General features: G+C 53.9%; 1 protein-coding gene across 1 annotated transcript in view; it reads right to left on the bottom strand.

Moving 5' to 3' along the window:
* Window positions 1-8,865: 8,865 nt before the first annotated feature.
* Ctdspl (CTD small phosphatase like) overlaps window positions 8,866-15,728 on the bottom strand; it is a 110,033-nt gene continuing 103,170 nt past the window's right edge. Inside the window, exons 7-8 of the mRNA XM_051202226.1 lie at window positions 15,355-15,540; window positions 8,866-12,446 (exon numbers count right to left, since the gene is read on the bottom strand). Of these exons, the coding sequence (XP_051058183.1) occupies window positions 12,321-12,446; window positions 15,355-15,540 (312 nt within the window). The 3' untranslated portion in view covers window positions 8,866-12,320. The remainder of the gene's footprint in view (window positions 12,447-15,354; window positions 15,541-15,728) is intronic.

Genomic DNA, 15,728 nt, shown 5'->3' with positions numbered 1-15,728 from the left:
GAGCTAGAAACTGGCCACAAAGGGCTGGAGGTGTAGCTCAGTCGGCAGAGAGCTTGCCTAGCATGGATGAAACCCTGGGTTTGACCCCTGGTACCACACAGAACCTGCCATGGTGGTACATGGTTCAGGGTCCTCCTGAGCTAGAGTGAATTGAGGCGAGGCTGAGTTACAGAAGACCTTGTCTAAAGAATCAAAAGGAAAAAGAAACACACATGCAGCTTTTAGACATACCCAGGGTCTGCAGACTCAGGGACAGTCATTGCAGAGAGTGGTAAATTAGACTCTTACTAAAGGAACTAATCCAGTCCGAAGGGAAAGACCCAGCAAATAGGGGTGAATTCTTGAAATGGGGCTCAATGTTGTATAGAAAGACAGGTTCTGACCTCAAAGAAAGGGCAGCAACTACACAAAGGTCTGACAAAGTTAGAAAGGAACATAAAAATAGACACAGGGTTTGCACAGTGTGGCAGGCTGTGTAGATAGGGGCTTCACAAACAGGCGTACCTTCCGCAGGCTGGTGAAGCATTGAACAACTTTAAGTCTCCAGAGAGAAACGAGTTCTTCAAACAGGGGCCCTCCATGTATACAAGGATAGCTCTGGAGAGACCCCGGCACTACCCAGGAAAGGTTAAGCAAGCTTGGCAAACAAAGACTGGAAGCTGAGTAAGGCTCTGCAAACACAGGAGCTCCGCAGCCTGGGGAAGGAAGGCTGCGCTAATGTGGATAAGAAGGGACTGGGTTGAAGGGGCAGCATCCGAAGCTATGGAGAAGCACGTCAATGAATGCACGAGGCTCTGCCGGCAGGAGCTGCACCTGTGGCCACGGAAAGGCTCCCCAGTCAGAGGCAGACTCTTAAAGCCTGGAAAAGCTCTAAGGACGCACCGGAGCTTCCTATGCAGGACAGCTCCAGCAGACAGACAATGTCAACAGGTTAGGGAACCCACTGCAGGCCCTTGCAAAGAGATTTCAGCTCTGTAGAGACTCCCATTCTGTGGCCGGGTCAGGGAGTCTGCCCAAGAGTTGAGGCTTTGAGGCCTGCAGAGGATCCACAGACTGGTTCTGTCGATGGCGTCGACTTCTCCAGAGACGCGTGGGACTGCGGGCTGAGTCACTGGCAAGCCAGTGCTGTGTGTAAGCACATTCACCGTGGACACAGGCAGGATTATGAAGTAGGCCTGGGTTCTATAGGGAACCCTAGGTCCTGAAAATGGTCAGTTCGCAAACTGTAGAGGCTCTGTCAGTAGGGACAAGCCCTGTGCACGGGTCCACGACAAACAGCAGTGTACAGAATCAGGGGCTTTGCAAACAGGGCGACTTCTGTGCAGGAGCACATGGTGTTCCCAGACAAACGCAAGCCCCGTCTGTGAGAAACTGTCCACTGAACAAGCTGAAGCAGTTTCTACCCAGGTCGGTCTGTGCAAGAAGGGAAGGATCACAGGATCATGTGTGAGAATCAGGCTCCGCAGAGCATAGCTAGACAGAACCTGGTTCCAAAGTGGGAGGAGAAGGCCCCACCATCTGGCCACAGACAGACACACACTAGCCACCCTGCAAACGTGAAGGGTTCCAGAGGGTTGCTTGTGTCCCACCCTATTGGTGGACCCCCCCCCTCACCTCTGCCAATCGGCATGACCTCGGGAATTGCCTTCTAGAGGGAAAGGATGAAGGCCAGCTTGAGGAAGGGCTTGTCTCTCAAAGAGAGGTTTTACACAGTTCTGACAACTTGTCAGGACAGACTGGAGCAAACAGAACAAAGACAGTGACAGACGGACCTCCCTTTGAACAGGACTCACTCACACACTCCTGTGTCCTCCATTTAACCCTAACCCTCACAGCAGGACTTTGTGAGGGGGCGGTCACAGGACTCTATTTGTTCCTCTTCTCAATGTAGCCACACTGGTTAAATTTCCTTTCTCTGCCATCTGTTATTATCCGTTTGGTTAGCCTGGTGAGTAAGGGTGGCTGAGCCTAGCTTGCAGGACCCTCAGGGATTAAGCCCTGACCGCCAAAGTTCTGATAATATTACCGTGGAGGAAACAGTTGTCCCTAGACCGGGTCAGGAACTATAAGCAGAGAAACCTTTGTGGGCAGACACCTAGACAGAGGTGCTCCGTAGCCAGGACAGGCTGCATGCATGTCCAGAATAAAAGCAAATCTTACACACAGGGAGTGAGGGAAACTGGAGAGTCAGCTAGAATGAAAACAGGTATTACCAACAAGACAAACCTTCTGTCTACTCAGGACAGAGACTCTACACATGACTGTGACAAATTCTGCAGCAAGAGACAGGCTCAGGTGACCGAGAAGGTTGGGCCAATGAAGCATGTTTGCCCGAGCTGGCCTTGAGAGGTGGCTGAATATACAGACGGGCTCTGCAAACAGGCAGTGAGCGTGATGGGTCCACGCTGTAATTCTGAGTCTGGAGAGAAGGGACAGTACAGAGGCCTGTGGAGACGGGGCTCTGTCCTCTCGCATACCCACGGCTTCCCTGCACCACAGCTTTGCAAACTGCAAACAGTCGTGGGTTCTACAGGCATGTAGGAGAAGCTTGTGTAACCCTCCACACCTAACTGAAGTCTTGCTGGCTGCCTCTCCTCACTGCTGCTCCACAGGCGGACATAGTCACTGGGTTCCAAGTCTCTCCCATGGGTTGCCTGGAGCAGCTGTAGCTTCCTTACTTTTGAATGGACCTACCCCACCAACAGCAAGAATACTCTAGGATCTTCTGCCCTGTGTGACGGGGGCAGACGGGGGATGACACACGGTGAGGTAAGAGAGTTACAGACCCATCGGTGACGGTGCTCACCTTTTAAATTCCTTTGCCTAGGGCCCCGGAGGGCTGGGCTCAGGACCAGACATCCCGGAAAGAGGTGGGGCAGGGGGCTGTCCGTGTTGAGGCATCCCAGTGGAGGCTGTGTAGAATACAGTGCCAGCCTCTCCTACCACCCCCGGGGAAATCGTGTCCAGGTTTGGGTCTCCCAATGTGGAGCAGGACCAATCCATAGATAGTTGACGGCTGGCCGAGGCTTGGCTACGTCACGTGCAGAAGGGATTCGCCAGGCATGCTAACAGCTCCTCCAGTTCTTGTAGTCATCAAGAGCCAATGACACAATGACAGATAGGCACAGTGGTCATCTCCAGCAACAGAAAATGGGATGGTACACCACACCACGGTGGGTAGGTGATGCGCAACAGGACCCGTCAGCAAAGACACTGAGTTCACATGCAGGAGTGTCCAGGGACCCGGACAGGCAGAGCCCTGAGGCACAGGCAGATGACAGCAGAAGGTGTGTAGCTCATGTAACTGTAAGGGCCACAGTGAGGTGGGAAGATCACAGCCCAACCTTGGCCACAGAGGAGAGTAAGGGCAGATCGGCAGCCGGAAGTAGTGTCGAAGCTGACTTCAGTGGGGGGGGGGCAGCAGCATCCCAAGGGTGACTGGGAAGCCCCCCGTCCCCCAGCCTGGGGCTGAACCCCACCCCTGTTGCTAGGGCAGGTGAGGGAGACACCCCTTCATTCCACAACACCCTGTGTTTCCTCCAGGTGCCTTCCCCAAAGATTCCCTATTTTCCCAGAGGGCCACCTGTGGTCCACAAGCCCCCACCCCGGGTGTCCCCTTCCCTTTCCAGCACCTCCTCAGAGGGGCAGTCATCCCATGCCCTCTGACCCCCTCCCCGGCAAAAGCTCCCTGGGGCACCGCTCACTCCCAGTCCCCTCCTCCTCAGGTGCCCCCCCCCGGCCTGCTCCCTCTTCCTTCCTCCTTGGGCACCTGAGGATAAACCCTGATATTTCTTTGCTTAACTTCCAAGAGGGAGGGCACAGCCTGCTGGAGGGGTAGGGCGTTAGGAAAACTGACAGCGACCCCACCCACATGCAAAATCTGCCCCCCCCCCCGTCACGCCGGCTTGCCACAGTGGCCCTCCTCACACCCCAGGGCCTTCACACCCCAGGGCTGCCTCAATTCTGCCAGCCTTCAGCCCTTCTGTGTGACCCCAGTCCCGGGCCGCCGAGCCCCCACCGTTCTGAGAAGCCCCTCTAACCCCAGCTGGTTCCCAAGGCGCCCCTCCAGCCCAGGCCTACCTTCTGGGAACTGCTCTGCACCTTCCTTCACCCTGCTCTGGCCAGCATGAGCCTGGCCAGGCTCTACCCACGCCCCTCCCTCCCAACTGTAACTCAATCCCAGCTCCTGCCTCGCAGGACACACCCCAGTGCTCTGAGCAACACGGACTGGGTATTCAGACTTAGTCCATACACAGTGACCAAGCCGGCTGGAGCCAGCCCCCTTCTCGGGGCCTGGTAGACTAACTTCTTGGGTACCAGTGGGCAGAGAAGGTGAGGGGTGGAGCTCAGTTGGGCAATTGCTCCCCCTGGGGGGCCAGGGTGGAAGGGGTCTTTTTGGATCCAGGCCACTGTGGTGAATCTGTATTATCAAGGTCACTTTAGGATGTGAAAGAAATGGCCGGGGCTGCCTCCTGGCATCCCCCACTCCTCACCCCCACCCCGGGGTTGGCTGCCCAGCAGAGCTCTCCCCAGGGAGCCCTGATACCCATCTACCCATCGTGGGAGAGACCAGTAGAGTCTGCAGCAACACCCTGGCTGCCCCTCTGTGACTTCTCCTGGTGGCAGGGTATGAGATGCTGAAAATAAAACCCTGTAGACATGCCCAGGACACAGCCTCTACCTTCTGCCTGTGGAAGCCTCAGGCCCAGACAAGGTCCAGCTAGCGCGTACCCTCCACCCCCCCCCAGACATGGCTACAGCCTGCCAACTTGTCCAAAAGACCCCATTCTGGAGTGACATCTGTACCTACACAGTCCCATGTAACAGGAGAGGACAGTCCAGGAACCCCAGGTCACCCTGTGCCCAGCGGCTAGTGTGTACAAGATTTATTTGGCTTCATTTGGTCAGACAGGGTCACGATGTGTAGCCCAGGCTGTCCCGGGACTCACAATCCTCCTGCCTCAGTCTCCTGAGCGTTGGGATCACCGATGTGTCCCACCATGGCGGGCATATTTAACCTGTGTGTGAGGGGCCCCTGTGTCACGGCACCCGCTCTCCGTGTTAGGCTCGCCTGGGCATGGCTTGCCCGTCCTGTCCCTCCTCCTCCTCCTGTGTCCCTGCCCCTTCCCACTTCCTTCTTACCGCTCTGCCGGTCCCTGTCCCCACACGGCCGTGTTCCCGGTGGCGGCTGGTTCTGTCACCACCTTCCCCTTCTTCTGTCTCTTTGAGATCTAGAAAAGTCAGCAGGCACCGCCCGGGCCTCAGGCCCTCTCGATTTGCTACTTCTCTTCCAAGTTCCAGGCCCAAAGTTCCAGCACTGGGACCCCTGGGGTCTCCCCTGCCCCCTTCTCATGCCCTGTCCCCACACCTAGACTCAGTCTGGGCTGAACTGGCCACTGCCCTGCTCTGGGAGCCGGCTTTGACCAGACGGTGACGTGAGTCACACTCTGTGTCTTGGCCTTCCTGGCCCTGTATCTTCTCTCTCACACAGCAGCCAGAGGGGCTTTGATTTATTTATTCTTTATTATGGGGTGTGTGTGTTCTACTGTTTGGCCCCAATGGGCCAAACTCAAGTTATTAGGCTCCACCTCAAGCATCTTTACTCGCTCACTCGCTCGCTCATTCACTCACCCGCTCACTCGCTCGCTCGCTCACTGGCCTGTGCTGGGACTCGGTTGGTTGGACCCTTTTCTAGGATGTGTAGGCCCAGGTGGAATGTGGGCCTCTTGAGGTCACGACCCTGTGAGTCTTCTAGGGTGGCGGCTGACTTGTATGTTGCTGTGGCTTGTGCCTGGTGCCATGGGTATGGTGTGTGTGTGTGTGTGTGTGTGTGTGTGTGTGTAAGCAGGTGTGCACTCTGTATGGAAGAAACAGGGCATGAAATTTTCTACACAGTTGGTCCCTGCCCTTACTCTAGCACTCCCTGGTGACTGACCTTAGGTACTGCAGGCTTTTTTTGTTGCTTTTTTGTTTAGGGCTTCTCTGTTGCTTTGGAGCCTGTCCTGGAACTAGCTCTTTAGACCAGGCTGGCCTCGAACTCACAGAGATCCGCCTGCCTCTGCCTCCTGAGTGCTGTTTTCTTCCTTTCCTTCTTTTTTTTTTTTTAAAAATGAGCTGTCTTCTCCCCCCCCCCCCAGGGGTGATGCCCCTCCAGCCACCCAGTTTGGGAAGTACATGGCACCTCAGACAATCCAGCCCCAGCAGCTTAATGGTAGACACAGGCTCCTCCAAAAGCCCTTCTCCTCACAATTTCCTGTGTTCCTAGGACCCAGGTGACAGTCACTGCCTGGGCACCCTAGCCCAGACAGACACGCCCATCCCCATCTCCCAGTCTGTGACCTGAGGAGACATGACAGGCAGACTAGGACCTGCCTAGGGGTGTGGTTTGGGTCATCTCCTTGTGGCCATGACACCTATGGCTCTGCGTGGCTATCACCCCACCCCCACCGACCCCGAGGACGTACCCATCCGAATCCTTAGCTGTTAGTTTGGGGTCTGACTGAGCGCGGGGCTTGCCTGCAGGCACTTTCTGGTAAGTTCCTCATCCCACTGACTTCTGGTCCAGCCTGTAGCTTTTCAGGGACTTGGGGTTCCCATGCTCTTGCCAGCCTTCTCCTTGTCAATACTGACCTAGGTGAGGGAGTATCGGGCAGGCCCCACCCCTCAGGTGCGGCTCCCTGGTGCTCCCTTCCCCAGGCTGGTGTGGAATCCCCCTGGGTGTCCCTCCCCTGCAAGAGTCACCTGACTCTGCTTCCTTGTGACAACTTGGAGATGCCCCGATTCTTGTCCCTTCCACTCTGACCCCTGGCCGCCCACGCCATGTTGGGTCCTACCTCCAGGACAAGGAAACAGAGGTACTACCTGGGCGTCCTGTCCTGTGGGTTCCCAGGGCAGATAAATCATCGGCCCCTGCAAGTGTAAGCTGGCTCAACTCATAGTGGCGAGGGGAAGTATGTCCCTTAGGTCATAGCTTAGACACAGCTTGGAGCAGAGCACTGTCCCACCCTTGATTCAGGAGAGTGGGCACATGTGTTCCCCTCCTGGCAGGTTACCTGGGCCCCATTCACCTGACCCTGTATGCGCGAATGCCTGTGTATCATGTACATGCCTGGTCCCCACAGAAGACGGCAGTGGCTCCCCGGAACTGGGGTTGCAGGCTGTGAACCACTGCGAAGGGGGCTGGGGACCCGTCCAGCCTGCGCAAGAGCAGCAGTGCTCTTAACTGCTGAGCCACGCTGCAGACCCTGGCTCAACCAGGGCTCCCGCCTAGCGCTGCCCCTTCTCCGGCCATGCAGAGGCTCCCAGCGCCCAGGAAGGGCTTTCTGTACTTCTCTAGGCCCCTCTTTAGCAGTGAGCATGTATGAAACATTTTCCAAAGAAAGCTAAGTATCAACTCCCAAAGCCTTGCTCATGACAGCTGCACTGTCCGGGCATCATGCCTGGAACCGTTTGGGGGCAAATTTCCCAGCCCCCTATAGCCAGTCAGCCCTTCCCAGCCCTGGCTGAACATTCGAGTCACCCAGAGTAGAAGGAAGACTCCCATTCTGACAGGTTTGAGTCGGACTAGCCAGGACGGCCTTGAGGAGCCTAGCCTTTAACTGCTGTGCATGCTTTGGCGTGTGAGCATGTTTGTGTTTTGTGTGTACATGTATGCACATGCACAGTGGAGGGATGTCATCCTCAGGGTGCTTTGGGCCTCCTCTGGACAAGGTCTCTCATTGGCCTACCGGTTAGGTAGGCTAGGACGGGTGTTCACTGAGCCCCAGGAATCCGCCGGGGTCTGCTGTCCTAGGTCTGGGATTGTAAGGGCATGTCACCACACCTGACATTTATGTGTTTTAGGGATTGAACTCAGGCGCTCCTGCTTGCTTTAGAAGCTTGTAGCCTCCTATGTGGGTGCTGGGGCTTCAATCTCGGGGCCTCTGTCACCCTCCAGGAGTCGGCACCTTTAAGAGCCCCCAGGTGATGTGTGGGGTGGGCAGGCAGGAACGTGATTCTCCGTGTAGCCACAGCTAGTGTTGTGATGGGGTTTGGGCTGGAAAGCTTGGGGGCCTGCACGCTCTGTACTCTAGGTCTCTGCCAGACAGCCTGCTGCGGATCCCAGGCTGCCCCTTCCTACCTCTGCTCACTCCCTCCCATTCCTGTCATAACTAGAAAGGACCAGGCAGGGCATTTTCAGGGAGCCCAAGCCCCAGCTAAGTGCCCTCCTGATGACTGCCTCCTTTCTACCTGAGCACTGGCTAGGCTGCCTCAGCCGGGGGCTGCCAAGAGCCTGCGTGTGTGTGTGTGTGTGTGTGTGTGTGTGTGTGTGTGTGTAAAACAGCAGAGGAAGTGACATCAGAGAGGACCGGGGAGCAAAGGGAAGCAGAGAGAGGACAGGGGGCGGGCTAGGAGTCAGAGCCAGGGTAGAGCAGTGATTGCTCTCTGCTGGGCAGTTCTGCAGTGAGGGGCAGACACCCAGGACCCCTCCTCTTCATGAATTCCAAACTCCACGGGGTAGCCTGCTACTAGGGCTGGGGTCCTTATGGGAAGATGGAGGGGAGAGAGTTCCCCTGACACCCACAGAACATGACTTATGGGGGAAGAGGGAAGGCCAGAGGCCGAGTCGTCTTCACTCTTCAAATTATGAGCGGTTTGGATCAGATGGTTTTCTAGCTTACCCCAGGGGTCAAGAACTCTGGTACTGAGTCCTGCAGCCTTCCCATCCCCCCTGCTCTGCAGAGGTGGGAACAAGCTCAAGGTCAGCAGGAGGGTGTGGTAAGGGAAGAGCAATAATACCACCCCCTACACACACACACACACACACACACACACACACACACACACACACACGCCGTACATCTGAAGAAGCACACCACAACAGCGCAGTTTCATGAGTTTATTTTTGGCGGGAGGGAAATCACTGATCGACAATGCTTGCCCCCAGAACCGTGCACATCCCACATGTAGTATTTCCCAAGCAGCGCTGGGCCATCACATTCAAACACCCAGCAGAAAAACACAACTTCCAACCCCCAGACACCAACATCACCACTGCTGGGTACCTGTCCTCAGGGCAGCTCCAGGGATGGACACGGTCAGATTGGGAGTAAGACAGGAGCAGAGGCAGCCAGCAGGTTTGCACAGTAGGGCCACCTGCTCTTCTCAAGCCCTGGCGTGCCAGCTGTCCAGCCCAGCACCATTAGAAGCGAGGCACAAACGTCATGAGTGTTTGACCAACAGGGCTGTGTGTCTAGATTTTATTAGAAAGCCATCTTTCACAGGGTTGTAAAACGTTGCCAGGCTATACACACCTAGAGGTTTCATTGCGTCCCCAACTTCAAATGCTGTAGCCATGATGAGTTAGTGTCATGTGGATGTCCTCGTGTCCCCAGGCTCATCACCACCGCACCGTGTCAATGGAATCCCCACCAACTGCCGTCGGTGACAGGCGGTGCTATTGGGATACCAATGCATTGTTTACAAATAGCTAGTGCATGAACGGCAGACCAACACGGAGGATTCCAGAACAAATGGAAGACAGAGCACTAACATCATCAGGGGTCAGGGGTGCCCAGGGAGCCCCCACTTGAAGTCATGCGAAAGGTATAGGCTGGAGTCCGCAATCCCAAGCCATCCTGTCCCAGACCTTCTTGTCAAAAGCACTTGATTAGGAGAGTGGTCCTGACCTGCAGCTAAGAGGGTCATGGGACTCGGGAGGCCAGAAGTTTCTTTTGGCTAAGGAGATGGGAGTGTTTTGGTAACGTGTGAAGGATATGGCACACAGAAGTGGCTGATAAGTTTTCAAGCCCACACTTTACAATAAACTAAATTAAAAGCAATACCCGTATATTTACCTTAAGAAAATAAACCCCACACATTCGTCTCCTTTCTTGGCCTTATTAGAATTCTATTGCTTCATTTATAAGTAACTGATTAAAAATATAGATTTTTTTCAATTATATACATAAAGCAGATTTTTTTTTTTTTTTTTTTTTTTTTTTAAAGAAAGAAAAATTGGCATTTTGGAGCTTGGTCAAATACGGTGTGGATTTCAGAACCGTTGGAGGTCCTGCTGCCCACCCAAGACATTCCACGTTTGTGGTGGCAGGAACAGGGCTCCCCACCTGGGAGCTGTGCCCGAGAGCACAAACACATGTTGCTCCAGAACTTTAAGGCCAAGGTCGGCCTCGAACCCGTCTGAAGCGAAGCACTATTTCTAGGTTCTCGTCCTCTGAAATATTCTGGGATTTCAGTCCATTCTGCCCCCTTTTCCAAATAAGGCCCGCTCGCAACACCAGCACAGCCAGCAGGAGGTACAGGCGATGATCTGAGGTTCTTATCCAGGCCTCGTTCTCTGTGGAAACCGACCCATGGCAGACACTGAGACACCCAAGACTCTTAAGGCAGCGGGATTGGCTAACGACTGGTTTCCATGAGGGTTTATGGCGTGTGTGGATCTGCCACGTAGCACGTAGCTGTCGCTTTCTGTGGTCATCTGAGCAAAGGGGCAGCTTCTATTGTACTTGGCGCAGGGATTACTGGGCTTGGAACACTCAGAGAGTCAGGAGATCCGATGACCCCCCCCCCCACACACACACATATTTCTGTTCTGAATGCACAGTGGCTTCCCAGACCAAAGCACTGTGGGAAGATAGGCCAGGTAGCTGGCGTCATTATTTTGTGAAAGAAAATTTCTTTTTGTTTTTAAGCCTGACCCCTGATTTTGAGTCTCGTTAGTGCCGACGACTCCCAGCAGAAATCCGGCTGAGGCCCAACCCACAGAGGACTAAGGCAACGGTGCCGGCACAAAGGACTCTTCAATTTTAGGACGAAACACAGCACTGCTAAACACCAAACGGGGACAGCGGGGAAAGAGACCCCCGGCCAGGCTCTCCCGGGAGGCGCCCTTCCTCCTGGTTTGGAGCAGTGAGTCTCCCGACTAGACAGGCTTCTCCGACCCTTGGCCAGAAGAGGCTGTGCTTCCAAAGAGCATGAGATGGACTTGGGCGACACCAGAGTGGCGTTGGGCTGGTTGAGGCCACAGGTTCTCAAGCGAGACTGGAGAGCTGTACCACAGGCTCTGGTGTCCACTGCAGCGTGAAGAGAATGCCACACCCGACTGAGCCCTCTCTGGCCCTTTCTTTATTTTTTTGTTGTTTGTTTGTTTTAAAAAAAAAAAAAAACCTTTGTGCCCTTCAGCATTCTTGGTGGCCAGGGCCAAGGAAGGGAGACAGTCGGTGCCAGGCTTGAGGGGGTGGGACGCCCCCCTACGACCCTGTCCCAGTCTGCGGTTTAGCGGTGAGCGTATTCTGAGCATAGGCACGATGGCAAAGAGCAGTGTAGCAGCCGCTGGGCAGTTCCATTTGGTGGCAAGTAGCACAGTAGCAGCAGAAGTCCCAAACAGCTCCATGTGTACCCGGCTTCCCAAAGGACAGGCTGGACAATCCAAGGGCTTCAGGGGTTTCTGTAACTATTCTCCTCAAACCAGTGACAACAGAAAAAAAAAAAAAAAAAAAAAAAAAAAAAAAAAAACAACAACGGACACACTTGATAGCCGTGAAAAGCAGAACGACATAATGTCTCCGTTCAAGGGGGAAATGCGACCTCAAGACAAACCTTATCAACACCAGAGATCATAATGAAAGGAATCGGATGCTTCATAAAGCATCGGGCCCTTACATCCCGGACTGGCCAGAAACCTGTCAGAGGGAGCGCGACCCTGCGCAAGCCACAGGCTGACTGTCGCTCCGGTGACCTACTTCCTCCCTGGCCACACCCTCACCCCACCACACACAAGCTACCAGGTTCTAGAAAATTGTCCTGTTTGTCGTCTTAGGGTATCTAAGACAGTAAAAGACGTCTGGAAATAGGTTGTGTACAAAAATTAATTCTCAGCTTAAAATAACATTCAAAAAGGCACTTCATCCTATAGGAAAGAGATTCTTGAGTTGGGTGAGCTGCTCCAAACCAGGACAAAGGGGACAGGCTGTCTCTTAGAGGGAGGACAGTTGAAAGGACATCTGAAAGATACCAACGTGGTTTTTTTTTTTTTTTTTTCTTTTTCCTTTTTGGTATGTTTTAAGAAAATCGAATCTGGTAAAATGCATGTCCTTTTATGAAATCTATTAAAAGAGTTTTCTTCTTTTTTTCTTTAAAATAGTTGTTTCTGTTCTTTAAAAAACAAAACAAAACAAAACAGGTAGGCATGGCGACATTCACCCCGTGGCCCAGGGCACGGAGTCTTCTCAGGAGCTGAGGCCGGGAGGGGCTCCTGAGCCAGGGGCCCCAGAGTGCACAGGTGAAGACAGGCCGAGGCCCCCGAGGCCCCGAGGCCAGGGCTACCTGCTGCAGAGTCTATGTAGCATGCTGTACACGTCATCCTCCCTGCTCAGGCCCTCGAAGAACGGGATGAGGTCCAGCAGCTCCGTGTCCGTCATGTCATCGAACCAGGACTGCACAGGCACCTGCAAGACAGTGTGTCTGGAGGCAGCCGAAGGGGACCCACGGGTGGCACGGTCACCGTCCCCTTCTGTTTGCTCCCCAGCACCAAGCACGGTTAGCTCGGAGTTGGTGCCAGAGCTGAGCAGGGCCGGCACAGGTGTAGGAGACGCGTCAGTGAGCAGAGGGTCCCCTTTAGCTTTCCTGCTAAAGAAAAGATGGCCACTCCCTGCCCGTTTCCAAAGCTCTTTTTATGGCACGGAATTGGCCCACTGCCAGTCAAGGCCCCCCCCCCCCCCTTGCCTCTCAAAGGTTACTTGCTAACGACCAATCACAAATCCCAAACCAGGCACACGGACCGGTCCAGACTCTAGTCAGGGCCACTGCTCTAAGCTATGAGTCAAGGAGAAGCAGGGAGTTCCTGCCCAGGCTTAGCAGTCACCAGGTAAACGTGTCCGATCTTAGGGCATTCGGAAGCTACGGCGAAGAGGGGGCTCCCTTTTGGTAGAGGAGGAGGAAGGGGGAGGAGTGGAGAGGGGCCCGAAGTTCAAAGAAGACATTTAAAAGGAAGTCTGAGGAAACTAAAAGGTATTTACTTACTGACTTTCAGTGCTGGGATTGAACCCGGGGCATCGCTCATGCTAAGTGGATGCTCTAGCAACTGAACCAAGTCAACGGACCCTCCTATGCCATATTCTTGTTAGGAAAGAAAAAAAGAAGGGCCCGGAGAGATGGCTCAGCCACCACGACACTTTGCTACTCTACCAAAGGATCTGAGTTTGGTTCCCAGCACCCACATGAGGTGACTCGTGACCTCCTGTAACTCCTGCTCCAGGGGGGTCACGCCCTTCCGGCTTCTGTGGGCACTGCATGTGTGTAGCACACATATACATAGATGTAAAAATAAATTCTTTAAAACACTAAAAGAGGGGCTAGAGAGATGGGTGGGTGGCGAAGAGCGCATTTATTTACCTCTCTGTGTTTTTCTAGACAGGATCTCTCTGTAGTTTGGAGTCTGTCCTGGAACTCACTCTGTACACCAGGCTGGCCCTAAACTCACAGAGATCCGCCTGCCTTTGCCTCCCAAGTGCTGGGACTACAGGTGTGCGCCACCAATGCCGGGTGTCCATGTACTGTTCTTGCAGAGGGCCTGAGTTCAGTTCCCAGCACCCACATGAGGCAGCTCACAGCCACCCGTAACACCAGCGTCAGGGGGTTTGATGCTGTCTTGGCCTCCTGAGGTACCACACTCATGTGCATATTCTCATACAGGCAAACAGATGATTACAAATAAAACTACAAGAAGCAAAAAAACAAAACAAAACAAAACAAAAAATCTAAAAGTCTAATCAAATAGCAGACAGAAAGTCTACTTGCTTGCCTGAAGGAGGAAGGGTAGCTAAAAAACACTACAAACGCCTAGGCAAATAGAGACGGTAGAAAGTTCCCATAAGACAACTCGGTAAACTCTCCAGGAATAAATGACAGATGGCGCAATGGGGAGGGAAGAGATACTGAGAACTGAGACATGTTACATGAAGCGATGCACAGACCTTCCTTAGATCCTGACTTAAACCATCCAGACCCCAGAAAACTGGTCAAGAGCATGAACAGTGTGTACTGTAGCTAACACAAATGGCTGTGTGGTGTGGGGAGGGGACTATGATAGCACTGGGCACACCCCTCTCTGCTGGGGACAGCCGCCCAGGGCACTAGGCGGAATCTGATTGACTTATTAACACCAACCTGTTTCCTTATTCAAAGGGTCTCATTATGTAGCTCTGACTAGCCTGAAACTCTTTATGTGGGCTAGGCTGGCCTCAGACTCACAGAGATGCATGACCACATCTGGCAACACGAACATATTTAACTGTAAGGCAGTTTGACTGTTTTTACATTTTAACTGAATATAGCCCCCCACCCCCTTATAATGAGTCCAGCTATAGAATTTTAGACTTAAAAAACGAGATGTATGGCTGAGTAGTGGCGGTACCCACCTTTAATCCCGGCACTCTGGAGGCAGAGGCAGGAGGATCAGAGCTCAAAGCCAGCCTGGTCTGCGGACTGAGTTTCAGGACAGCCAGGGCTACACAGAGAAATGGGGGATGGGATGTCTGTGGGAAATCTGTGAAGGCTTGGGGTGACCCTGAGAAGCACTTGTCCAGACGGACAGACAGACATGGGCCTGGTGTGGTGACCCCTGCTCTGTGAGTTGTGCGGCCCTGGTGAATGGGCACCAAGGGTGGTTACGGTTCAGGGAGCTCAATGCAGGAAGCCTTCCCAGGTGGGCTTCTCAGACGTCGCTGTGAGGTAGCAGAGCTGACAGTCTGAAGGGAAGCCATCTCTAAAGTGCTCTGTTCATTCTCATTGAGGACACTCTTCTGTTGAGGGGTCACCTGCTGAGTCGGGGAGGTCATAAAGCTCTGAGCAGCACCAGCTCTGTGAAGCAGTGACAGAGTCCTCTCCACTACTGTAGAGTTAGCTTGCCAGCACTCCCTGCCAGGTCCAAGCCCTGTCCTAAACCCCCTTCACTTCACACTGAGTCCTCAGCCACCCCTCAGCCAGGGGCCCTGTCAACCCCACTCGCAATGAGGAGGGAGGCTAAAGGAGCCAATGCCTTGCCATCACTAGGTGGCTGAGTCAAGATCTGGCAAATAAAGCGCCAGGCGTGGTGGTGGTGGTGGCTGTGGCGCATGCCTTTAATCCCAGCACTCAGGAGGCAGAGGATCTCTGAGTTCAAGGCCAGCCTGGTCTACAGAGTGAGTTCCAGGACTGCCAGGGCTACGGAGAGAAACCCTGCCTCAGAGAACCAAGGGTCCCAGAGCTCCACCTTGTGCAGGTGTTCAGGAGTGGTTCCCGAGTGGCAGGTGCCTGAGTGGCAGGCCAGAGTCAGAAGGTGACCCAGACCCAAGCCTGGTCTTTGGGAGCACTTACAGCATTCTCTGGATGGAAGATGTAGGAGGCAGGAGAATTGTCCACGATGATCACTTTGCTCAGCTCCCGTCCCAGGCGGCTCAGGTCCTTCACGTAGTTCCCTCGATGGAAAACACAGGATTCCCTGAAGAGTCGGGCCCGGAACACACCCCAGCGGTCCAGGAGGTCAGCTACAGGGTCTGCGTACTGTGAAGGATAGTCCCAGTGACCGTCTGGAAGAGCCAGGAATTCACCTACCACACCAAGACGCACAGTCCTTTCTGGGGGTTGGGGGGGGGGCAGGGGAGTTAAGGTAAGATCTCCCGTGGTGTGCTGAGATCACAGGCATGAATCATGACATCAGGCTCTGACTTTTTGTCTTGGTGTGTTTTATT

The sequence above is a fragment of the Phodopus roborovskii genome, unplaced genomic scaffold, assembly GCF_943737965.1.
Source record: "Phodopus roborovskii unplaced genomic scaffold, PHOROB, whole genome shotgun sequence".
Classification (NCBI taxonomy): domain Eukaryota; kingdom Metazoa; phylum Chordata; class Mammalia; order Rodentia; family Cricetidae; genus Phodopus; species Phodopus roborovskii.
This window is presented reverse-complemented; position numbering and strand designations above follow the sequence as displayed.